The following is a 27,240-nucleotide window of genomic DNA, read 5'->3' on the forward strand; positions in this document are numbered from 1 at the left end:
AATGCAGAAGCTCCTCTGGGGCACCTCTTATTACTCTCATGTCCTGAGATAAGTCAATGGAAAATTACAATAACCCAATACAAGTAAGGTTTCTGATGGCCCAGCCTCTTCAGGAATGAAGTCCTGGGTTACCTCACCAGGCAAAAAATTGTAATCAACTGAAGTGTTTACTGAGGGCAAAGGGAATATGGAATTAGTAGTAGAAGAAAGTAATTATAAACAACATCTATCCCCATGTGACTAGCTATAAAACAAGGACTGTAATACTTATGAATATTTCTTCCTTATTTTACTATAAATATATCTGCCTATATATCAACCAATTATTTCTTCCCTTATATTCCCCTCCCCCATCCCCCTAGCTTTTTATATGAATATTGAAATTACAAGGTATAAAAGGAGAATGTGACTCAGAAGAGGAGTGACCATTACCCGAAAAGGGATAAAGGTATTTCATGTCTTTCGTCTTTCAAGGAGAGGGTTAACATGTTTTTGGTCTACCTATGAGAGCTGTGTCATATTAGGCAAAAGCATAATTTGCTATTATCTTTATTTGGAAGTTAGGTATGGCTAAGATTGGTGTGGCCACATCCCATACTTAAAGGGGATGTCCAAGGTGACACGGGACAGGCTGTGGTGGCTTCTGGTATGTGAACTTAGCTAGGCTAGAGCTACAGTTCCCAGAGCTACATTTCCCTTCCCTCTATGGTCCTGGGTTAGTGTTCCGAGCATTTAGTTGCTAAGTCATGTCCAACTCTTTATAACAGTTTGCACTGTAGCCCACCTGGCTCCTCTGTCCATGGGATTTCCCAGGCAAGAATACTGAAGTGGGTTGCCATTTCCTTCTCCAGGGGATCTTTCCAACCTAGGGATCAAACTCGCATCTCCTGAATTTCCTGCATTGCAGGCAGATTCTTTACCCACTGAGCCACGATCTGGGTTAGTACTGGCACATTTATTTGCTCTGAAAGTCCATGCAGGGCCAGACACAGCTGCAGCTCATGCCTGACACAGAGAATCTGTTGGCATGTCTTGTGGACATGAAGCAGCAGCCAGGCTTCTGCAGCTCCTTCAGCCCCACGGGACCACTTGCCTCAGCTGCCCTGCATCCTGAGCCAGGTGAGTGCGCATCGCTACAGTGAAGGACATCAGCCTAGCCTGCAGGTCACCCTCCTGAGAGGCTGGAAAGCGATGACAGAGACAGACACTTAAGTGCCAATCTGTCCTCAGAGACTCCAATGTGTCTTGTTCCCCGCTACTTTCACATTCGTCTTTCCTTCCTGACTGGAAAGCCTTGTAATTTCAGCTTCTTAATACCAGACTCCAAAGCAGCAACCATATATAAAACACTTAGCCAGTTCTCACAACTCTGGAACTTTAATGCCATAGCAAAACCCTTAATCTATATCATTTATAGGATTCTGCTTCCCAGACTGAATTCAGATGTAATAATATAGATAAGATTGCCATGGTCTTACTTGTGGAAGGCAGTCAAACATGAAAATGTATTCCTAATTTAAGTCACTATTATGCAAACTTCACAAAGGTGAAATTAATTCCTCTGAAGAGAAAAACAGCTATCAAGCATTATTTCTAGAAAAATAAATGTTATTTCCTTATAAGAGAAGGAAGACAAACACAGAATTAGAAGAACTCACAACTTCACCAAAATTTTGCTCATCAAACCATTACCTATCATTTCTAAGGGGCAAAAATATAAGTATCACAATTCAAAAAAGACAACAGAAGAACATTATATTTCAGCATACATGATGTCACTACCAAAATTATCTTCAACTTGTAAATACCTGACTTAAAACCTGCCTTTAAATTTGGGTTCAATAAAATCAATGCGGTCTCAAGAGAGAGATTCCATTAGCATGTTTAAAGCAGTAATCGATGCGAGTACATTTGCACTCTGTCTGCAGAATGAGTGGACTGACATGAAGAAAATGGTAAGCATGGGAAAAAGGGAAGCATAAACACCGTTAAGTTTAATTGTGTATCTTCAACACTGTGGGGTAGAAGAAATGCATCCTAATGAGCAATGTGAATCTTCTTGTCACCTTGGTTTCGTTTCTTTGGTACCATTACTGAACACCTAACTATTGCCAAGTATGTTCGGTTCAGTTCAATCGCTCAGTCGTGTCTGACTCTTTGTGACCCCATGAACTGCAGCACGCCAGGCCTCCCTGTCCATCACCAACTCCCGGAGTCCTCCCAAACCCATGCCCATCGAGTCGGTGATGCCATCCAACCATCTCATCCTCTGTCATCCCCTTCTCCTCCTGCCCTCAATCTTTCCCCGCATCTGGGTCTTTTCAAATGAGTCAGCTGTCTGCATCAGGTGGCCAAAGTATTGGAGTTTCAGCTTTAGCATCAGTCCTTCCAATGAACACCCAGGTCTGATCTCCTTTAGGATGGACTGGTTGGATCTCCTTGCAGTCCAAGGGACTCTCAAGAGTCTTCTCCAACACCACAGTTCAAAAGCATCAATTTCTTCAGCACTTAGCTTTCTTTATAGTCCAACTCTCACATCCATACATGACCACCGGAAAAACCATAGCCTTGACTAGACGAACCTTTGTTGGCAAAGTAATGTCTCTGCTTTTTAATATGCTGCCAAGTATGTAATGTGTATCTATTAACTTAAACCTGACAATCTAACCAACCAGGTAAGTATTTTATTCATTTTAGATAAGAAAATATGCCTAATATTATACACCTCTGTTGTTGTTCTGTCGCTAAGTCATGTCCGACTCTGCAACTCCATGGACTGCAGCATGCCAGGCTTCCCTGTGCTTCGCTATCTCCCAGATTTTGCTCAAACTCAAGTCCACCGAGTTGATGATGCCAGGCAACACCTTATAAATGAGTTAAGTTGGGGATAAGCACCCCAAGGATGTCTTATCCACAAAATTTATGCTCTTAAGCATCACACCTATCACAGGTATGTCCCCTGCCACTGAGAACACTGATGTGACCACACATCTATCCTCCTCTGTGCCCTGCTCTAATCCTTGTTTACCAAGCCACCTCACACAATTCAGACTTCCATTTGGCTTTCTTGTACTTAATAGCAGCATTTCAATGAGCCAGAATATTATACTTCACACTGTAAATTTAATGTATTAAAATTTACCACAATTATTACTTTTTTGGTATAAAAAGGAATAAATCCATGACCTAAACTACAGAAATTCTAGTTAAAATCATGTGTAATCCAACAGTTCTAAGGTAAGAACTTAAAACTTTGGCATGCTCACTTCCTTTATTTCAATGTAATAGTAGTAGTGGCGGTGGTAGCAGTAGCAGCTACGTCACACAGCTTCTCCTGGGGGCTTGGCACTCTTCTAAGGGCACAATATACATCCAGTCATTTAAACCTCACGACAACCCTAAAAGATGGTCACTACTGCTATTCCATTTAACAGATAAAGAACCTGAAACATAAAGAAAGGAAGTGCCTTCCCAAGATCACAGAGCTAGTAAATGGCAAAGCTTGGCTTTGAATATGCCCTAAACTCTGGAGTGACACTGCTTTTGCATCAGAGCTGGGGTATACAAAGGGTGACTCCCCCTCTTCAGGAGGTGGACAGGGGTGGTTGGCCTGTGTCTTATTTCCAGAGACACTCCTCCCTGAGACACTCCCCTAAACCCCAGGCACTCCCCTGGGACGGCTCTCACTACAGCTTGCCAGAAGACCTTACAAGCTGACACAGCTGAGTCACCAGGGGATACAAGAAAACATGGGCCTAAATTATATCTAAAAATATGGTACACTGTTCTAGAAACTTCCGAGTTCTTTCAAGTACAAGTTCCCCCAAGTACTAAAATCACACGGCAAACTCGTCAGAAATTACAATGGATGTTTGTTCTTTAAAACATTAAAATACTCCAGTAGTCAATGCTTTAGTCTAAGACTTTCAGTTTAGATATAGTTACTAAGCTAACAAAATTCTGTAATTTTCCTGAATATAAAAAGCTAATAATCATATCAACTTAAATGTCAATATACTTTCTGAATAAATCTTTTAAATTATAGTAAAATTTTAATTGATGACCTATGAACATGAACATGAGGGGTAGAGGGAAATAATCTTCAAAACACCACAGAAGTTCATTTTAAAAATGACCAGAATTTAAAAGGCAAATACCTTATCTCCATAGCCAACGCCTCAGATTCTTAAAGCACTTCAACATTTTCCAGAGAGTGCCATCAAGTAGCTACTAGGTGTACAGGACTGTGTGCCAAAGGACTTCTGGAGAGGCTGTATTTTACTGACATATCCTTGCTATTTAATATGACACAGCAACAATTCTGAAAGGTTCTGAAAGCAAAAACTATACCAGCACCACTGGCTGGCTGACACGGCAATCAGGAACAGGGATCCAAGTCTCCAGGAGTTTGCAGCACGGTATATAGAACAGACTTAAGGAAATCTCAGTACAGTGTGAAAGGGCTGTCCTTTGAGGGCACACAAGCGAGAATCCACGGCATGATACTCAACTCCACCAGAAGAGACAGCACAGTCTCCTGCTTGACACACTCTTCCCTCCTTGGTTCTACCCCTCCTGGAGAGGAAGGGAAGGTAGGGAAAAAAGGTGGAAGTACTCAACCAAGGTGGCAGCAACCTTATCAAGGCTTTCCTCCTTAGCATGTTTTTTGGCCACTGGTCTTTAAGAACTTACTAAAGAATCAATCCCCATGTTTAAACACGTGGCCACTGTCACAGAACTTATTTCCCTCCAGCTTTGGTATTTAAGCAGTAAACAGAAAGAATCTAGAGTGGCCAGAAGGACCAATGGCATGACTCAGTAGTGCTCTTCAGTCAACAAATAATTTCTGTAGTGAAAAAGGAAGTACCAAAATTCATGTGCGTGCTCAGTTGCTAATTCATGTCTGGCTCTTGGAAACCCCACCAGGCCTCTCTGTCCATGGGATTTTCCAGGCAAGAATACTGGAGTGGGTTGCCATGCCCTCCTCCAGGGGATCTTCCTGGTATACCAATGAGTGTCAGAAGAAAGGGTAAATAACTTATCCAAGATAACTAGCTAGTGACTCATTAGAAGCTAAATAATGTTCCCCTTTAGTTCAACTCTATTCACTACTAATAAAAATCACAAAGACAGGGTGCCATGAACGGATAATGAGTTACCTACCTCAAGCATTTGCTAAATCCTTGTCCTAAGCCCTTTACATCACCCTATTCTTCTGCCCTAAGTCTAGAGAGGCTCTACTTTCTGACCTCATTTTTTTAAGGCTACTCTGGACTTCTTTAACCTTATTCTCAGTACCTACTACCACGGTGAAATGTGCATGGGATTTCACTACGAAATGTGAATCTTTTCTTAAATGGTGTCAAAGAAATAACTACCTTGATACTTGTTAAACAGTAGGAAGAGTTTATTGAAGATTACTGCACAGGGATATTACAACAGGGGTGAGAGATCACCTCTGAATGCAGCAAAGACATCTGGGGCTTTACAGCCAAGGGGCACAGGGAGGGTGTCAGTGGCAGAAAAATTACCAGGAGGAAACATCAAGGGTAGGGGGTTCTTGCTAAACTGGCCTAACAGGATTCTCACGGGTCAAGAACTTGGACATCAAAGACAGGGGATGAGAAACTTAATTAGATATCCAGGGTGGTCAGATAGCCAAGAGTTGGGAGTTCTCACTTAACTGACGTCGCTGAACTCTGCTGAGACTGGACTGTGCAGGCTCTGCAAGGACAGGACAGACAGGGAGGCCGAGGTCACAGCCGAGCTGAAAAGAAGGCTCAGAGGAGCCTAACTGAAGTTTGATCAAGGACCGAGATGGACAGGCATTCTCCTTTACCAAACCTTTCTCCAAGTAGGCCAAATTAAGTAAGTCTCCTATTATAAAATTTTTATAAGTCCCCTATTAAAAGCTCTTTCATGAGCCATGAGAAAGCAGGACACGGAATTTAAAAACTGGAATGTTTCTAAAACATGCCAGCATACCCAGAATACAAATCTAATCCTGCTGACCCTTTACTTGCATCGCCCAAGGGCCACCAGTGTCCCCAGGACCACTTCCTGCTGACGCAGGCTGCAGGGCCCTCACTAGACACGGCCATTCCCAGGCTACTGTTTGCCTCCTCTGACTCCACATGCATAATGCTCCTTTAGCCCAATATTCTCTTCCTCCCACCAACTCAATTTTCCAGAGAGCTGGCTGTTGGCAAAGGACGACTTATCCTTCAAGCCTTAGTTCAAAGGCTATTAACTTTTCTTAAGCACTACCTCCTGCGTCCCCCGACCCTCTTCAGTTTGTGTTCTGACCACTCAGACAAGGAGCTGTAACTTCCAACTGCACTCTCTATGACTATCTTCCTCTCCAGGCTCTGAGTCCCTCCAGAGCAGGGAACAGGTTTCATCTGCCTTTGTATCTTGACTGTCTACAGCTAAGGTGAAATAAATAGGAAAGGAAATAAAGGAACGCCTTCTTTTGAAACTGAAAGCAGCACTGCTGGTTCCCAGAGGACAGGTACTGATAGCACGGGCTCATTCACTCAGTCGTGTCCAGCTCTTTTCGACCCCATGGACTGTAGCCCGCCAGGCTCCTCTGTCCACGAATTTCCAGGCAAGAATACTGGAGTGGGTTGCCACTTCCTCCTCTGGGAGGTAGTCCCGACCCAGTGATCAAACCTGTCTCTTGCGTCTCCTGCACTGGCAGGCAGATTCTTTAGCACCTGAGAAGCCCAAAGGAAAGGCAGTCATGCTTCAAAGATTCAAAATAAACCTGACACTATATCCCTTACAGGTAGTTCATTAAGACTTTGGTCCATTTCTCAGTTTCCAACTTTTTACAGCCTGAACTAAACTCATAGAAGCCAAAACAATACTAACTAGCACCTCCTCAGAAGAAAGAGGCAGCCTACATCAGAGGCACTGTACGGGGAACTCCTTGATGTTGGCACCTTCCCTCGCAAACAGTTAACCACATAAAGCTGGGAGACAGGAGGAACACAAAATTCCTCATTACCCCCTTCTTCCATCTTCCACCTATAAGCGCCACACATGTACCTTATTATTGTCAAGCAAGACAATTCCAGTATTTTCTACTGCTGTCATCACCTACCAAAAGAACTGATTCATCATGTCTCTTATCCCACTTGCTTAGTAACCAAAGATAATTTTCTTTTCACTTTAATCAAAAGATGAGACTTATTACACTGTAACCATCATCATCATCATCATAGCTCAGTGTTTTACAAAGCCTAGGTGGTGGATATCCATATCAGAATTACTTGGGCTCTACCCTAGAGAAACTGAGTAGGAATACAGACTGGAGAGAGCAGGGAATAGGGAATGAGAATTTGAAATGGTCTCCTCAGCTGGTCTGAAAACTCACTATATTTGATAAAAAAAAAAACTCTGATTTATCAAAATGCTGAGGGCCAAAAACTGTGCCAAATACTATGGTAGGTAACATACAATATACACAAATAATTTGGAAGTAATCACTGACAAAATTTTCAGTTGAGTTAGGAAGGTAAAATTTATACACAGAGGAACTATAGAACAATCTTAACTTTTATGATATAGAACGGCCTTCAAAATTTAGATCAAGTGCCCAATCTTTAAAATCTTTAGGCACAGACCACTTGAGAATACTGACATAAATTGTATATGTATTACTTTACTCACAGATCTTGTACATAAAAAATAATAACATAAAACAGGTGAAAGGTTCTTGAAAATACACCAAAACTAGAGTAGAGCAAACTTTATAGTAATTAATAAACTATTACTAATACTATACAATATAAATATGCTTCCTGACTTTTAAAATTTTGATTTAACAATTGGTGATACAGAGATTGAAGGACTGATTATAAGTTAAGCATATGTCAATATTTAATTTCAATGACTATCATGGATTTTAAAAAAGTACCCCATATGAATAAAAGTAGTTCATTTCTGGTTACATTTATTTATTTATAATGTCCACATTTCAATCTATCCACCAATTATGTGAAAAATTTTTATAAAAGTAATTTAGGAGACACCTACCTGATGACAATCAGCTGTTCTTGAAAGGTAACTATTTTAACAATTGTAACAAATGGCTTCCACAGTCTACTAAGATTTTTTTTTTATCTACAAGACTTATAAACAGCTTGGAAAACTGTCCACATTTTAAAGTATACAGATATGAGTATTTCAGATATGACACACAGTTTAGGGTAATAAATTATATGAGTATAAAAACTTCTGAATTCCCATTTTCAAAAAACTTATTACAGCCTTTCTGTAGTATAGTAGGCAAGATACTGTAGTGGGTCCTCCAAGATAAAGCACACTTTTTAAAATGCATTGTTGAGCTTGAACGGAATAAGAGAAACATCGAAGAAAAAAACAAAACAAACAAATATATAAAAAACAAACTCCAGCTAAAAGCTACCACAGAAGCCATCATTGCCCTAGGGCCAAATACTAAGCCTTGGACCCGCTACAAGGAGGGAGACTGAACCTATAACACCCTCATTAAGCGAGGATCCCTATTAGGAGACTGAAGTGGACCAGGTCAGAAGGGGCTCCCATCAGGGGCAAAGACAAACACAAACCCTCTGCAGAGGAAATCATCCTCAATTTAGTCTCCCAACTTTCACACAGATAAAAGTCAGACAAATATGAGTTCATCAGCAAAGATCAGCAAATACAGAAGAAAAAAGTCACAGTGAGTAAGCAGGCCCAAACAAGAGCACTAAATCCCCAGGGCCTTGAGACAACGGAATATCCAGATTCAGAATGTAAGTAACTATGTATTAATGTTTAAGAAAATGTAGATTTTATCACAAAAGGAAGCAAAGATGAAAAAAATATTTAAAAAGCCAGACTGACCTAAGAGAAAACCTTAGAACTGGTAGAGATGAAAAGCTGAATTAACAAAACTAAAAATTCAACATATGGGGAAAGAGAAGAGTGGAGAATGCATCCAACACTCTGGCTTTTCAGGGAATCGCCCAAGGGACTGGTTTCCATCCAGCTCTGCTCAGGTGCTGATGGGAACTGGCATATGCTAGATGCCAAGTGGCCGCTGAGAACAAAAAGACTGGTTCAGGGTGTTGTGCTGCTTCAGAGAAACCACGGTACAGCAGACAGACACCAGAGGGAGCAAAAGATTGCAAGCTGCCACCCTTAAGGAAAAAAAATCCTAAAATTTCTCTAATCAGGAGTCTAGCCAGACAAGTGAAAAAGACAACTACAGAAAAGATTGGAGAGCTCTGAGAATCTCCAGTTGAGTTGAACAGTGAAAATCCTTCCTTGTATCAAGGCAGTACAGAAAGACCAGGAGAGGTAGCCATTTTTAAATTGTTTGGGTAACAACACAAAACTACAAGGAACATGAAAAGAAAATTAAGAAAACAAAAAACACTATGATCCAATCAAGGAAAGAAAGTAAGTTTCAAAAAAAAAAAAAGAAAGTAAGTTTCTAGAAATCGAGCCTAAAGAAACAGTCATATGCACTACCTGACAAAGGGTTCAAAATAACTAGCAGAAAGATGCTCAATGAGCTTATGAAAATGATGCATGAAGAAAATAAGAATTCCAACAAAGATGCAGAATCAAACAGAAGTGCTGCAGCTGAAGAATGCAATAGCTAAACTGAAAACCTCATTAAAGAGGTTCACCAATCCTTGATCAAACAGAATAAAGAATAGCAAACTTCAAGACAGGTTCCTTGCAGTTATCTAGTCAAAATAATTTCCCTGGTAGCTCAGTGGGAAACAATCCACCTGCAATTGGGTTTGATCCCTGGGTCAGGAAGATTCCCTGGAGAAGGAAATGGCAACCAACTCCAGCATTCTTGCCTGGGAAATCCCACGGACAAAGGAGCCTGGAGGACTGTAGTCCATGGACTTGCAAAAGAGTTGGACATGACTTAGCAACTAAACAACAAAACAAAATAACAACAAATAATGAAAACAGAATGAAGAAAGTCTAACATAAAAATGGAATGCCTATGGTATTTATAAGGACCAATATCTAGATTATGTGGCTTAGAGGTAAAAATTCCACCCACCAATGCAGGAGATACACGTTTGACCCCTGAGTCCTCCTGGAGGAGGAAATGGCAACCCACTCCAGTATTCTTGCCTGAAAAATCCCATGGACAGAGGAGACTGGTGGGCTCCACGGGTCAGAAAGAGTCAGACAGGACTGAGGGACTGAGCATACACACACATCTACACAGAAGATGAGAAAGAACAAAGTTTAATTTAAAGGAAGAAATGGCTGAAAAATCCCCAAATGTGGAGAAGGAAACAGATATCCAGATTCAAGAAATGCAAGAGAATTTAAATAGCGTGAACCCCAAACATGGTAAACCCACAGACGTCCATGCCAAGACACATTATAATCAAATTCTCAAAAGTCACAGACAGAAGTTTTAAAGCAGCACAAAAAAAGGGACTTGCCACATACAAATGAACACCCAAAAACCTAGTAGTAGATTTCCCAGAAGAAAGTTGGCAGACTAGGGGGAAAAAAGCAGTAATACATTCAAACAGGTAAAAGAGGAAAAAGAATAACCACCGGCCAACCAAGAATGCTGTATCCAGGAGAACTGTCCTTCAAAATGAAGGAAAGAGAAAAAAAATTTCAAAGATAAAAGCTAAGGGAGTTTATCACCACTAGACTTGTCTTACAATAAATGTTAAGGTAAATCATTCAAATTAAAACAAAAAAACACTAAACAGTAACAGGACAAGTATTATATATAAATGCATATACATGGAATCTAGAAAAGTGGTACTGATGAACCTAGTAGAGAATGTACTTGTGGACACAATGGGGAAAGGTGAAGGTGGGATGAACTGAGAAAGTAGCATTGAAAAATATATAATCTCTGTGTAAAACAGATAGTGGAAAGTTACTAGATAACACAGGGAGTCTGGCCTGCTGTTTTGTGCTGACCTAGAGGAGTGGGACTGGAGAAGGCACTGGCACCCCACTCCAGTACTCTTGCCTGGAGAATCCCATGGATGGAGGAGCCTGGTGGGCTGCAGTCCATGGGGTCGCTAAGAGTCAGACACAACTGAGCGACTTCACTTTCACTTCTCACTTTCATGCATTGGAGAAGGAAATGGCAACCCACTCCAGTGTTCTTGCTTGGAGAATCCCAGGGTCGGGGGAGCCTGGTGGGCTTACATTTATGGGGTCGCACAGAGTCGGACATGACCGAAGTGACTTAGCAACAGTAGCAGAGGAGTGGGACAAGGAAGGGAGGCAGTCTCAAGAAGGAGGGGATATGTATATATAATAAAGACAGATTCATGTTGCTCTATAGCAGAAACCAACACACTGTATTGCTATTTTCCACCAATTAAAATAAATAGTGACAGGAAAGCATATAAAAATATAATCTGTCAGTAAAGGGAAATACATAGATAAATACAAAATTCTGTAATACTGTAATGATGGTGCATAAGTCACTTTAATTCTGGTACATTAAAAAAGAAGTATGTTTAAAAACTAACTATAAATATATGTTAATGGACACACAATATAAAAAGACCTAATCTGCACAATCAATAGTATAAAGTATTGAGGAGGGGGAAATAAAAGTGCAGAATTTTTGTATTAAATTGCAATTATCAATTTAAAACAGACTGCTACAACTATGAAGTATTTTAAGGAAGTCCCATGATAACCACAAAGAAAATACAAAAGAGACACACACACAGAGAAAAAGAAACAAATGAATAAAGCATGTCACTACAAAAAATAAATCAGAATACACATAAAGACAGCAAGAGAGGCTGAGACCAAAAAAAGAAAAACAAGACAAAACACAACAAAATAGCAACAGCAAAGTCTTCCCTATCAATAACTATTTTAGATATAAATAGATTAAACTCCCTGATCAAGTCAGAGTGGCTGGAAGGATTTAAAAAAAAAAAAAAATCCCAACTAGATGCTGTCTAAAAGAGCCTCAACTTAGATTTAAGGACACACATGTGCTTAAAGTAAAAGTACGACAGAAGATATCCATGCTGGTAACCGGCAGGGGTGGCCATACTTATATCAGACAAAATAACTTTAAGTCAAAAACTGTCGCAAGAGACACAGAAGGACATTACATAATGATAAAACGGTCAATTCACCAGGAAGATGTAACAATTATTTATAGATTCAAAGACAGAGCACTTAAATACAAAGCAAACACTGACAGAAATGAGGGGAGAAATACACAGCAATACAATAACAATAGATTTTACCACCTCACTTTCAATAATGGATACAATCCCAACAGAAGATCAAGAAGGAAACAAAAGACTTAAACAACACTATACACTAGATGAAGCTAACTGAAATACACAGAACATTTTACTCAACAGCAGAATACACATTCTTCTCAAAAGCACATGTATGCCTCCAGGTGACAAAATGAGTCTTAACAAGCAGAAGAATATTAAAATCATACCAAATATCTTATCCAAATTGATGGTATAAAATTAGAAATTAATAACAGGAAGAAAAAAATGGAACACTCACATGTATGTGGAAATTAACACAGTCTTAAACAACCAATGGATCAAGAAGGAAATCGAAGAGGAAATTAGAAATATATCTTGAGACAAATGAAAATATACTATATAAAAAATGTATGGGACACAGAAATAACAGTACTAAGAGGGGCACTTATAGCAAAAAATGCCTGCATTTAAATATATATGTATATAATAATCTAACTATATTTCCAGGAACTAAAGAGAAAAAACCTAAGCCCAAAGTTAGCAGAAAGAAAGAAATTAAAACTAAAAGAGTAGCAGAAATAAATGAAATAGAGAATTAAAAAAAAATAGAAGAAGTCAACAAATGAGTTTTTTGCAAAGATCAACCAATGATTTTTTTTTTTAACCTTGGCTAACTAAAAAAAAGAAGATGCAAATAAAATTAGAAATGAAAAAGGAGACCATTCGACCGATACCACAGAAATATACAGGAACGTAAAAGACTGTTATGAACAATTACACACCGACAACAACCTAGAGGAGATGAAGAAATCCCTACAAACAAAATCTACCAAGACTGAATCATAATGAAACAAAATCTAGGGATATAGGTAACTAGAAAGGAGACTGAATCAGTAATCAAAAATTTGCCAACAAAGAAAAGCCTGGTACCAGATGGCTTTTCTGGTGAATTCCATAAAACATGTAAAGAACTTACACCCATTCTTCTCAAACTCTTCCAAAAACTGCAGAGGGTAACACCTCGTAACTCATTGTATGAGACCAGCATTACACTAACACCAAAGCCAGAAAAAGACACTACAATAAAGGGAAATTAAAGGCCAAGAACCCTGATGAATATAAATGCAAAAACCCTAAGCAACATATTAGCAAATCAAATTTAAAAACCTATTAAAAGATCATACACTATGACTAAGTTGGATTTATCCCCAAGATACAAAGATGAGTCAACATATGATAATCAGTATAATACACCACACAGGACAAAGGATAAAAACACATGATCATCTCTACTGATACAGAAAAGGCATTTGACAAAATTCAAAGTCCTTTCATGATAAAACTCTCAACTCTCTAGGAACAGGAAAATTACCTCAGCATTACATGGTGGCTCAGTGGTAAAGAATCCACTTGCGATGCAGGAGACATGGGGTCAATCCCTGGGTTGGGAAGATGCAATGAAGAGGATATGGCAACCCACCCCAGTTAGCTTGCCCGGAAAATCCCATGGACAGAGGAGACTGGAGGGCTACCGTCCACAGGGTCGCAAGGCTCAGACATGACCACTGAGTGACTGAACAAGAACAAATAAAAGCCACATATGAAAAGTCCACAGTTAATATCATGCTCAGTGAAAGTCCTCTAAAATCAGGAATAAGGCAAGGATACCCACTCTTGCCTCTTATATTCAACACCGTACACTTGTCTCTCAGTATGCTTAGGACACAGCTTCCAGGACCCCCCCTCTACGGCTACTTGGCTGCTCAAGTCCCTTACATAAAAGACAGAGGATTTGTATATAACCTACACACATTCTTCCATATATTTTTACCATTTCTAGATTAACTACTGTAACAGCATGATGTAAATAAAAACTACATAAATAGCTCAATGCATAGCAAATTCAACTTTTGCTTTATGAAAATCTGTAATTTTATTTTTAAAATATCCTTAAATCTACAATTGATTAAACCCATAGATGCAGAACCTGCAGATATAGAGGGCTACTGTACTGGAAGTCCTAGTCAAAGCAATTAGGCAAGAAAAATAAATACAGATAAGTAGGTGGGACTACTAAATACAAAAGTAAGTAAATGGGACTACATCAAATTAAGAAGCTTCTGTACAGCAACAGAAGCAATCAACAGAGTGAAAAGGCAGCCTATGGAATGAAAGGAAAGATCTGCAAACCATATATGTGAAAAGGGGTTAACAGCCAAAATATTTCAGAAACTGCTACAACAGCCAAAAAAAAAAAAGTGATTTTTTTTCTTAAAATTTGAGTAGATATTTCTCCAAAGATGTATAAATAGCCAACAGGTATATGAAAAGATGCTTGACATCATTAATCATTAGGATTAGGAAAATGCCATCAGGAAAATGCATGTCAAAACCACTGTGAAGAATCACTTCATGTGTTAGAATATGTTTATCAAAAAACAAAACCAGGACTTCCCTGGTCGTCCAATGTGAATGCCACTGTCTGCCAATGCAGGGAACACAAGTTCTATCTCTGGCCTGGGAAGATTCCACATGTCACAGGTCAGGTGAGCCCATGTGCCGTAACTACTGAAGCTCCCATACTCTAGAGCCCATGTTCTAAAGCAAGAGATGCCACCAAAACCAGAAGCCTGTGCACTGCAACTAGTGAGAAGCCCCCGCTACCCACAGCTACAGACAGCTGGCACACAGCAACAAAGACGCAGAGCGGCTAAGAAATAAATAATGTTTTAAAGTTTATTATTAAAAAAAAAGAAAAGAACAAGTAACGACAAGGATGTGAAGAAACTGGAACCCTTGTGCACTGTTAGAGGGACTGTAAAATGGTGCAGAAAACAGTGTAGACAGGCCTCTAAAAGTTAAAAATAGAACTACCACACGACCCAGCAGTCCCACTTTAAGGTATTTATTCAAAAGAATTGGAATTAGTATCTCAAAGAAATATTTGCAGCATTACTCACAATAACCAAGATATGAAAACGACCCAAACGTCCATCAGTATCTAAGTGTATAAAGAAAATGTGCGATACACATTCAGTGGAGTATTTTCGACCATAAAAAGGAAGGGAATTCTGTTATATGCTACAACATGGATGCACTTGGAGGACACTATTCTAAATTAGTCACAGAATGAATAATACTGCATGAGTTCAGTTGGGCCAAGACGGCAGAGTAGAAAGACCCTAAGCTCTACTCGTCTTAAGAACACACCGAGATCACAATGAACTGCACAACCACCATCATTGAGAAAGATCAGAAACCCACCAGGACACCTACAACTGAAGGCATAAAGGAGGAAACGCAACAAGACAGGCAGGGTCTGTGGACGCGAAACCTAGTTAAGTCCCATATTCCCAGATGGGTGACCCACAAATGACAATCAGTGCAGAAGTTCTTCCACAGGAGTTAGAGGCCTGTGTCACATGCTCCCAGCCCCAGGTCTCATACCAGGACAAGCCCCCAGAGAATTTGGCTTTGAAGGTCAGCAGGGCATAATTTCGGGAGCCCCACAGGACTGGGGGAAGTAGAGAATTCACCATTAAACGGCACAGACTAAAGTTCACACGCTTCAGGACCCAGGACAAAAGCAGTTATTTGATAGAAGCCTGGACTAGACCTACTTGCTGACCTAGGAGAGTCTCCCAGAGAGGCAGGGGGTAGCTGCAGCTCACACGAGTGATGGCTTTTACCTCATGAATGCTTGTGCTGGCAGGTGCCATTGTAAGATCCTCCCTCTAACTCATTAGTACCAAGGCTTGCCCCCACTCCCAACAGCCTGTAGGCACCAGTGCCAGAAGGCCTCTAAGTAACTAACTGGCGAGGAACACAGCCCCACTCAATAGCAGACAGACTACTAAAGAGACCTCCTGAGCCCACAACAGCTATAAGCACACCTCAAGACATGGCCCTGTCCACCCGAGGACCCAGGACCCAGATCTACCCACCAGCTCCAGAATCTCACATCCTAACTCCCCTGACTTCCAGGAAGCCTGCTTTAGCCTCTGGAGCAGCCTCACCAACTAGGAGGCAGACACTAGATGTAAGAAAACCATAATCCAATAGCCTATAGGTCCAGCCTGCCCACAGCAGTCCAGACCCTGACCAGTTGGACCACTGCCCTGCCCACTAATGGGCCAAGTTCAGGACATCCTGACCTCATATCCAACTCAGTCAGGAATCAGACCCTCAACCAGACACCACCTCTGGGATCCCTAGGCCTCTGCAACCAGACTCCAGGGTCCAATGCTGTCTGCCAGCAGTCCAGCATCAATCCCAGGACCTGGCTTCACCCACCAGTGGGCAAGCAACAGCCCCAGAATCTTCTGGATTATGACTCTGTCCAGCAATGAGCCAGGAAAAGCTCTGGGGAACCTAGGGATTCCACAAACAGCCACTTCACGACAGTGCCACTAACCTGCAGCCAGCAGCCTTTCTACGAGGCAGGGCCTAGCAAACTACTGGGCTGGGAGCCAACCAACCCTATGAGACTGCCCACACAGCCCACAACAACAGAAGATCCATGCAGCCCTCAGAGGAGGAACTCCTAGAGCACACAGCTTAGGTGATGAGGACTTCATTCCTGGGACACACAGGATGTCTTCAACAAAAGGCCACTTCTCCAAGACTGAAATATGGAGCCAACCTACCAGATACAAAAAATATAAAACAAAACTTAGGCAAAATGTGGTGACAGAGGAATGAGATAAAACTCTTAACAAAAGAACAAGACAAAACCAGAAGGACTACTAAGTGAATTAGAGGTAAGTAATCTACCCAAGAAGGTGTTCAGGATAGTGATCATAAAAATGATCGGAGAACTCAGGAAAGAATGGATGCACAGAGAGAAGTTAGAGGTTTTTAACAAAGAGTTATAAAACATAAAGAACAACCAAACAGCAATGAAAAACACAATAACAGAAATGAAAAATACAGTAAACAGAATCAACAGTAAACTAAATGATACAGAGGAGCAGATTAGCGAGCTATAAGACAAAGTAGGAGAAATCACTGATGCTGAAGAGAAAAAAAGTAAAAAGAACGAAAAGAAATGAGGATAGTTCAAGGGACTTCCAGGACAACATCAAGCACACTAATATTCACATTATTAGGGGCCCCAGAAGAGGAGAGAGAAAGGAGCAGAGAATTTATCTGAAAACAGCATCGCTGAAAACTTTGCTAACCTTGGAAAAGAAACATACACCCAAGTCCACAAGGCAGACACAGAGTTTCACAGGGGATTAACCCAAAGAAGAACACACAAAGATGCATACTAGTTAAAATGACAAAAATTAAAGAAAAAGAGTATTAAAGCAACAAGGGAAAAGCAACAAACAATATACAAGGGAACTCCCATAAAGCTATCAGCTGACTTCTCAGCAGAAACCCTGCAGCCAGAAGGGAGTGACACAATATATTTAAAGTAATGAAAAGGAAAAGCCCACAACCAAAAATACTCTACCCAACAAGGCTCTTGTTCAGATTTGATGGCAAGATTAAAAGCTTTACAGATAAGCAAAAGCTAAGAGTTTAGCATGACCAAACCACCTTTACAACAAATGTTAAAGGAATTTCTCCAGGCAAGAAAAGGCCACAACTAGGAACATGAAAATCACAAAAATGAAAAAGCTCATCAGTAGAGGCAAATATAAAGGTTGGAAATCATCCACACACAAAGCTAGTAGGAAGTTTAAAGTATGAAAGCAGTAAAACCATCTGTATTCACAATAATAAGTTAAGGGATACAGAAAATAACTAGATATACATTATGATATCAGAAACAGTACCTTTGAGGGAAGGAGTACAAAGACAGAGTTTTTAAAACTGCATTTACAATTAAGAGACGAGCAAATTAAAACAATCGTGTGTATGTGTGTGTTTTCATCTAAGACACATGAAAACCTCATGGTAACCACAAACCAAAAATTTTTAATAGATATACACACAAAAAAGAAAAAAAGATACTAAACATAACACTAAAGATAGTCATCAAATCACAAAAAGAAAAGACAGTGAGGGAAAGAGCTATAAAAACAACCCAAAACAAGCGACAAAATGGCAGTAAAAACATACACATCGATAACGGTCTTAAATTTAAATGGACTAAATGTTCCAATCAAAACAGAATAGCTAAATGGAAACAAAAACAAGACGTGTTTATATGCTGTCTGTAAGAGACTCACTTCAGATATAAAGACACTCACAGAATGAAAATGAAAGGATGTAAAAAGGTATTCCATGTAAATGGAAATTTAAAGAAAGCTAGGGTAGCAATGCTTACATCAGACAAACTAGAGTTTAAAATAGAGACTATAATAAGAGACAAAGGACACTGCACAATGATCAGGGGTCAATCCAATATGAAGATATAGTCGTTGTAAATATACATGCACTCAACATAGGAGAACCTAAATATTTTGAGCAAATATTAAATGACACAAAGGGAGAAATCAACTGTAACATAATAATAGTAGGGGACTTTAAAACTCCACTGACATTAATGGATAGATCATCCAGATAGAAAATCAATAAGGAAACATTGGCTTTAAATGACACAACAGACCAGATGTACTTACTTGGTATAGAGAGAGCATTCCATCCAAAAGCAGATCACATGTTAGGCTACAAAACAAGCCTTGGTAAATTTAAGAAAACTGAAATTCTATCAAGCATCTTTTCCGACCACATTATGAGACCGGAAATCAACTATGAGGGAAAAAAACTGCAAAAAACACAAACGGTGGAGGCTAACAATATGCTACTAAACAACCAACAGATCACTGAAGAAATCAAAAGGAAATAAAGCATCTCAGAAAACAATAAAAATCTCAAATAAGCAACCTAACCTTACACTAAAAGCAACTAGAGAAAGAACAAAGCCCAGAGTTAGTAGAAAGAAAGAAATCATAAAGAAAAGAGTAGAAATAAATGAGACACAAAGAAAATAACAGAAAAGATCCATGACACTAAAATCTGGTTCTTTGAGAAGATAAAAAAGTTGATAAACCTTTAGCTAGACTCATCGAGAAAAAAAGGGAGAGGACACAAATCCATCAAATTAGAAATGAAAATGGAAACATTACATCTGACACCACAGAAATACAAAGGAACGTGAGAGACTACTAAAGACAACTACACGCCAACAAAATGGAGGACCTAGAAGAAACGAACACATTTTTAGGAAGGTACAGCTTTCCAAGATGGAACCAGGAAGATACAGAAACATGAACAAATCAATCACGAGTAATGAAACTGAAACTGTGATTTAAAAGGAATATAAATGGGTAGAACCAGTATGGAGAACAGTATGAAGATTCTTAAAAAAAACTAAAAAGAATATCATATGCTCCAAATCACTGCAGAAGGTGACTGCAGCCATGAAACTAAAAGACGTTTACTCCTTGGAAGGAAGGTTATGACCAACCTAGACAGCATATTAAAAAGCAGAGACATCACTTTGTCAACAAAGGTCTGTCTAGTCAAGGCTATGGTTTTTCCAGTGGTCATGTATGGATGTGAGAGTTGGATTATAAAGAAAGCTGAGCGCCGAAGAATTGATGCTCTTGAACTGTGGTGTTGGAGAAGACTCTTGAGAGTCCCTTGGACTGCAAGGAGGTCCAACCAGTCCATTCTGAGGGAAATCAGTCCTGAGTGTTCACTGGAAGGACTGATGCTGAAGCTGAAACTCCAATACTTTGGCCACCTGATGCGAAGAGCTGACTCATTTGAAAAGACCCAGATGCTGGGAAAGATGGAGGGTGGGAGAAGAAGGGGATGACAAAGGATAAAATGGTTGGATGGCATCACCAACTCAATGGACATGAGTTTGGGTGGACTCCAGGAGTTGGTGATGGGCAGGGAAGCCTGGCGTGCTGCGGTCCATGGGGTCGCAAAGAGTCAGACATGACTGAGCGACTGAACTGACTGACTGATGATTCAGCAATCCCACTCCTGGGCACATATCCACAGAAAACCATAATCTGAAAAGATACATGCACCTCACTTTTCACTGCAGCACTATTTACAACAGCTAGGATATGGAAGCAACCTAAATATCCATCAATACAGAAATGGATAAAGAAGATGTGGTACATGTATACAATGAAATATTACTCAGTCATAAAATGGAATGAAATTGTGCCATTTGCAGAGACATGGATGGACCTAGAGACTGTCATACAGAATGAAGTAAGTCAGAAAAACAAAACCATATACTTGCATATGGAATCTAGAAAAATGATACAGAGGAACTTATTTGCAAAGCAGAAATAGAGACACTGATGTAAAGAACAAACATGGCTACCAAGGCAGGGATGGGGAGTGGTATGAACTTCTAGGTTGGGTTTAACGTGTATATATCTATGTGTGTGTATATATATACACACACACACTATGTATAAAACTGATAACTAGTGAGAATCTACCATATAGCTCAGGGAACTCTACTCAGTGCTCTGTGATGACCTAAATGGGAAGGAAATCCAAAAAAGAGAAGATATATATGTATAGCTGATTTACCCTGCTGTATAGCAAAAACTATTAATAACACAACATTGTAAAGTAATTATACTTCAATAAAGATTAATTACAGGAAAAAAACTAAAACTAGAGTTACCACATGATCCAGCAATCCCACTCTTTGGCATACATCCAAAGAAGATGCAAACTTTAATTCAAAAAGATACATGCAGCCCAATATTCACAGCAGCACTATTTACAACAGCCAAGATATGGAAGAAAACCTAAACAGCAATCAACAAATGAATGGCTAGAGAAGATGGAGTATATATGCACAATGGAACATTACTCAGGCATAAAAGAAGAATAAAATAATGCCATTTGCAGCAGCAACATGGATGAACCTAGAGATTATCACACCTAGTGAAGAAGTCAGAGAAAGACAAGTATCATACGGTATCATTTATATGTGGAATCTAAAAAAATGACCTAAGCAAACTTATTACAAAACAGAAATAGACTCACAGACACAGAAAACAAACTTATAGTCACCAAAGGAGAAAGCGGGGAAGGGAGAGATAAATTAGGAGTCTGGGACTAACAGATACATACTGCTATATACAAAACAGACAAACAAGGACTTACTGTATAGCACAGGAAACTATATTCAATATCTTGTAGTAACCTATCATGTAAAAGAATCTGGAAAATATATATGTGTATGTATCATATATGCACATACATATATAACTGAATCACTTTGGTATACACCTGAATCTAACACAATATTATAAATCAACTGTATTTCAATTTAAAAAATAAAAAGAAGTTAAGACATGGAAGAGTTAAGGTCCAATATAATCTAATCAGAGTACCAAAACAAAATTCTAAAGAGCCCAGAAGCAAGGCCATGTTCAAAAAAATAATAGTTAATAGTATCCTAGCTTTTAATTAAAAAAATAGGAATTCAAAGACAGGAGATACAAACAGGAAGAAAAGAAATCTATACTTAAATACACCGTTGTGAAAGTATGACACTCAAGAAAAAGAGAGAATCTTAAAAAAAGAGGGAGAGAGAAAAGACACCAACATACTGGCAGATGACTTCTGAACAGAAGCAATGGTAATAAGAAGACAATGGAAAAGCAACTCAGAATTGGAGACTGAGCAAGGCTACCTTTCAAGAAACGGGCAAAATATATTTTTATATTAAAAAAAAGTTTATGACAATTATCACCAAAAGATATCTATAAACAAAAGGGAAAATGACCTCCAAAGGAAAACCTGAGATGGAAAAGAAATGGCAAAAGAATAGTAATTTTAAAATATGTGGCTGATTCTAAACCACCTAAGATTTAGAGGAGGAGGGGAGGGAGAGGAGGAGGAGAGTTAATAATAGCCTTGAGGTCAGAAGGAAGAGGATAGAAGGCAAAGACATTTTTTTTCTCACAATGGATGGTCCTGCATACCCACTCTGGAAACCAATGGTATGGACTATACATACACAGATGTTCAGTTACAGCAGACAGCAATGTTGGCTACAATCATTTCAAAAGTCTTCTTAAAGAAACTTTGGGACAAGGGGAAAACAACAAAGGTTTCTTTGAGCAAAGGTTCAGGAATCAGATGAGCATGGCAGACCCTGTTCTTCCTCTAATTATCTCATATCATCATGAATGTTCTTTTAAAATCTCTGAGACAGAAACAAAACAAAAACCTGAAGAAGCAATAGCATGAGCGCAGCAATGGTAGAAGACATCAGAGACTGGTTATGACCTTGGGCAGGTCACTGCACTCTCTGAGGGCTTTGTAATATGTTCCCTTCCCAGTGTTACTAATATATTTTGATGACAAAGGAAAAAATTCAAACGGGAAATATTATACGACGGCTCTCTTATATATTACTGCCAGTCATTGTGCTGGCACTGGCAGTACAGAACAAAGGAGACAAAGTAAATTAGCAATTAGAAGGCAATATGATAGGTCCCGTGACACGTGATGTACGCACATGGTACTGATAAAACCCAACAGTAGTGGCAAAAGCATACTTCTCTCCTGCCTTTTCACATAATTAACAATTGTTCCCATGAGGCAAACTATTGACGTCCACCTTAGTAGTACCATTATGGTCACCATAGTGAATTTCGGATTTTTGAAAAGAATCATCATCAAGAGTTTTGTTATTAAAAGTTTCAAAAGTCCATTTTACAAGATCCTAAGACGGAATCAAGTCAATTTCCTTTGTACTGATCACAATTTCACCACAGAAAGCTAGCTGGGACACTTTGGATCCATAGTAATTAGCAAAATTAGTTTTCCTAAAACATGAGAAAAAATTGTTTCCTAAAACATATTTCAGGAAAATTGTTTAGAAAATTTATGTAGAAAAATTATTTCCTAAAACAGGAAAAAAAACTTTTATTTACAAGCACAAAAGGGTAATGGCAATATATTCTCTATATCCATGCTGGAATTATCCAAGTATAATCTAACAGAAGTAAAATAAGGAAATATCCATTCAAATACCCATTCTCTTTCTGGACTTATTTACAACCTAAAATCAAACACATTTTGCATAAATTAATTCTACGATACTCAACATATGTTTTCTACCTCACTAGGAAGTATTCATTGCCTTTAAAGTTAATCATCGGTTGTTCTATTGTATTTAGCCATTTGAGGCCTATTAAAAATGCACACACAAACCCTTCATCTAAGAAAATACTTTTGAAAAAACACACAGAATGTTCTCAAAGAAAAGCAATTCTTTCTCATTCTACTATACACCAGTAGTAAAGAGAAGAATATTTACTACTAATGTTACAGTGCTGTAACATCAGTCTTCTGAATTGTTTTATATATAATATTAATGTTTACTTATATACCCTCGATATATATTAGTGAAGGGTAGATACTACATATTTCCAAAGATACCAAATCCATTCATGTATCACTAAAATGTTTATAACAAGTGCAAATGACAGTAAAATTCAAAGGTTCTTTAATTATTTTGTTTAAATCATTTTTAGCAATCATAAAAGGTATTTAGTTATATCCTTAATATTCCAAAAGGCTTACCAGCATTTGATAGTCACACGAATGTAAATTTTTCACAATCATTTTTTTTTAAATGTCAATTTCACTGAGAACAGCTACAAACAAATGTTCATTTTGATTACCACACTGGTCTTTGTATATTAGCTAACAAGTAGATTTGTTGCTTTATCTCACTGATGAGAAGTAAGCAAGAATGAGTAATGACATTTACTACCAACCAGAGAATAGAGACACGAATGGTGATTCAATAGCCATCACTGGTGATCCCTCTAATTAAAAACCTATAGCACCTATAAAACAATTCAGCCATATTTATACATAGCTTTCTACTGTACACTATCTCTTTGAGACTCTATTTACCTTCCTTCTTAAGTTCCTTGAGGGGAGAGGCCTTGTCTTAAATGTTAATACTACCTCGGCATCCCTTGTAGCTCAAAAACAGAACTGAGTGCATACTTGCTGATAAATTAACAGCTATAGTACAACAGATACTTTTCATGGCAATCAGGAGAATATCAGGATGTGGGTAAAGACAGCCTAAGAGAGTATAGTTATGCACGACAGAACCAACAACAAGGGACAAGATCATAAAAGCAACTTAGAAAAACCATGTCCAGAAACAGAGCAGGTGAGTTTACATAGCATATTCATTTTCAGAAGCAAAATGTAGTACACTGCTATTGCTTAACTGAACTCCCCCCTTCTTCCTGGTTTACATGTGATGCTGCATTCTGTACTATTCCCTGATAGATATTTGTATAATGCTATCTCATGTCTGTATAAAGCAGACATCAGACGGTGGAAAAAGCCGTACTACTCATAATCCAAAAGAAAATAAAAACAATGTATTTTTCCACCTTTCTTAGGTTAAAAACGCAGTGTCTTGCTCATAAAAGCAAAGGTCATCATTTGCCTACTTTTCATTCATACTGAATGACACCGTTTTTCGAAGATTTTTTATTAGGAAAATCCTGTACCACCTTGGCTTTAAAATCAGCTTTAACCCAATTTTGCGTCTTTTCCCGTCATCTTCTTCAATCTCTCAACCAAAATTATGTATCAATTATATTTTTAAAAACAGGCTTTTAAAAAACAGTTATGTTGTAAACTAAGTTATAATTTATGGTGTCAGCAGCCTTGCACTGTATCTTTACCATGTGAAATGCAGGACACTAAACAGCACATAAGCATACTCTGAAATTTCTTGGACCTTCGACAGTCTCTTACCAGAATTTCGTCTCCCTTCTATCAAGTTTCTACGTTCCTCTATGCTCCAAGATTAAATAAACTGTTTATATACCTCCCTCCAACACTTTGGCGGTGAGTTTGTATGTCTTCTCTCTTGTATCTTTTGTCTAAGAATGCCAAAGCCCTTCATTATTTTATTTTACCAACCCTTGGAAGGCTCTCCAACCAAGAGCTGGAGAGTCAAGGAGTTGACTTGACAGAGATTGGACAGCAGACCAAAACTCAGTACCCCTCTAAGGGGTACTCAAAACCGGTCAGAAAAATCAGCCAAGGCCCTCTTTACAGGTCATGAGGACTTAAAAAAAAAAAATTTTTTTTTAAACCCTTTGCCACAAAGAAACTCATGCATTCACACACAATTGTACTTTTCAGAACATGGAAATAACAACTGATTTGGCTCTTTCGGTTTTCAGAAGTTTAAACACAGGGGACACCGGCAGCGAGATGAAAACTCCTGAGGGCAATTTGATCAAAGACACAGAAAATCCTTCCTTCAAAGAAATGCACCTTGTGACACTCCGAGGAGGAGGAGAGGTATTTAAAGTAAAACCTGCCCTGAATTATTACCACTGACTTGAGGAAGAGAAGCAAAAGCCGTTGGCTTCACTGGGCTTTTAAACATTTTGCTGTCACCCTGGAACCACAGAAACGGGTGATGAAATTCTTCCACTCATTTCTATGGAAGAGTATCACACAGCAGTATAAACTCACACCCCAACACACACACACATACACACACACCCGTCTCTAGTCCTCTTCTCGTCCCTTCCATCCCCGACCGTCCCTCTTTGGTGCCCAAGACCCAACTGTGGACCTAATGTGATAAAAAGCAAAGTCATGGGGCAATGCAGGGGGGTGGGGTGCGAAGGACCGAAAGAGCCAGAAAAGCAAGGGGAAGAAGAGGCAGTCGGCCGGCTCGTCTGTGATCATAGAGCAAACATTCGGGTGGGGAATACGGAATGCCGAGTGGAAATAAAAACCTCCGGGATGCCCACTCTGCCATCTCCTTGTGCCTCTCTGCCCTCCATCACCCCCATCCTTCTCCGGAGGACACCTCCGCGGGGAGGGCGCCACCGACGGCGCCCCCCAACCCTCACCCTTCAGAGGAAAGCAGCGAAATGGGGCTGGAAAGGAGGACAGGGGCTAAGCCGGGGGGCGAGGGTCACGCCGGGCTCCGGGTGGAGACCCTGCGGCGGGAGGTCGCCCTGGGGACCCCGGGCGGCCCACGCGGAAGGTGAAGCGGCGGTCGGGGGGCAGCGTCCGGCCCCACCGCTGCCGGGGAGGCTCCGGCTACTCACGTTCTCCGTGTCCCGCTCGTTCACCGTCGGCAATGGCGTCCGGGCCGACATTTTGTGCGGGCGGCGGGGTCGGGCCGGGGTCTCGCGGGCCGGGCAGGGCCCGGGCTTGCTGCGGGCCCCGGGGGCGAGAGGCAGGGGTTGCGGCCGCTTCGCGCGAAGCCGGGGCCGGGCCGCGGAGAGCGGCTCCCGCAGGCCGCGGGCGGTGCAACAAGCGGCCGCGGCGGGGGAACGGGGGGGACAGAAGACGCGGAGGAAGAGGAGGGGGAGCCGCTTCCCGCGGCGGCGCCGCCGGGGGGACGCGGGCCGGGCCGAGGGAGGGCTCCGGGCGAGGGCGGTTGCCCGGCGCGGGCCGGGCGGCGAGGCCGGCGGGACGCGACGCCGAGGCTGGGAGGCGGGGCTGGAGCCGGAGAGGGGCGGTGGGGGGGGGCGGTGTCCGGGCCCCGCTAGGCTCTCCGGGCCATGGCCGAAGGCGAAGCGGCGCCGCAAATCACTGCCTGGCTCGTCCCGCCGAGCGCAGCCGGGAGCCGGGAGCCGCGGCCCTGACAGCACCGCCCGCGCCGCGCCCCCACGCCCCGCCTCAGGTGAGCGGCGCCGCCCGGCCGAGCCGCAGCCACGCGCCCGGGGCCCAGCGCGGCGGCGTCCCCGCGCCCCCGGCGCGCCAACCCAGACTCAGAGTCCCGCGCGGTCTCCGCCGCCGCCGCCGCCGCGCCTGAACCGGGAGGAGCGGCCCGAGCCGGCTGCGCGAGGAGCGGCGGGCGCGGCACGCTGCGCCCGGAGGCACTTGGCGGCCGCCGCCGGGTGGGCGGGCGCCAGCCGAGGGGGGCCTCTCCATTCATTCCCTCATTAGGGATGCGGGGCCGCCTCCTCCTCCTCCTTCCGCGCTCCATCGCCCGTCTGTCCCCGTGTTTATTTTTGTTTCTCGCCCCCACCCGCGGAGTACGGTAGTCTCTCAG

The 27,240-nt window shown here is 40.9% G+C and overlaps 1 protein-coding gene across 4 annotated transcripts in view; it reads right to left on the reverse strand.

The window, feature by feature from the left end:
* Positions 1-26,652, reverse strand: part of MARK1 (microtubule affinity regulating kinase 1) — a 139,554-nt gene extending 112,902 nt beyond the window's left edge. Inside the window, exon 1 of one of the 4 annotated variants that reach the window (XM_043484584.1) lies at positions 26,288-26,652. In XM_043484584.1, the coding sequence (XP_043340519.1) occupies positions 26,288-26,338 (51 nt within the window). In that variant the 5' untranslated portion in view covers positions 26,339-26,652. The remainder of the gene's footprint in view (positions 1-26,287) is intronic. The other 3 variants (XM_043484585.1, XM_043484586.1, XM_043484587.1) reach the window with 3 other exon arrangements.
* Between the last annotated feature and the right edge of the window lie 588 nt (positions 26,653-27,240).

The sequence above is a fragment of the Cervus canadensis genome, chromosome 13 (assembly GCF_019320065.1).
Source record: "Cervus canadensis isolate Bull #8, Minnesota chromosome 13, ASM1932006v1, whole genome shotgun sequence".
NCBI classification, from domain to species: Eukaryota; Metazoa; Chordata; class Mammalia; order Artiodactyla; family Cervidae; genus Cervus; species Cervus canadensis.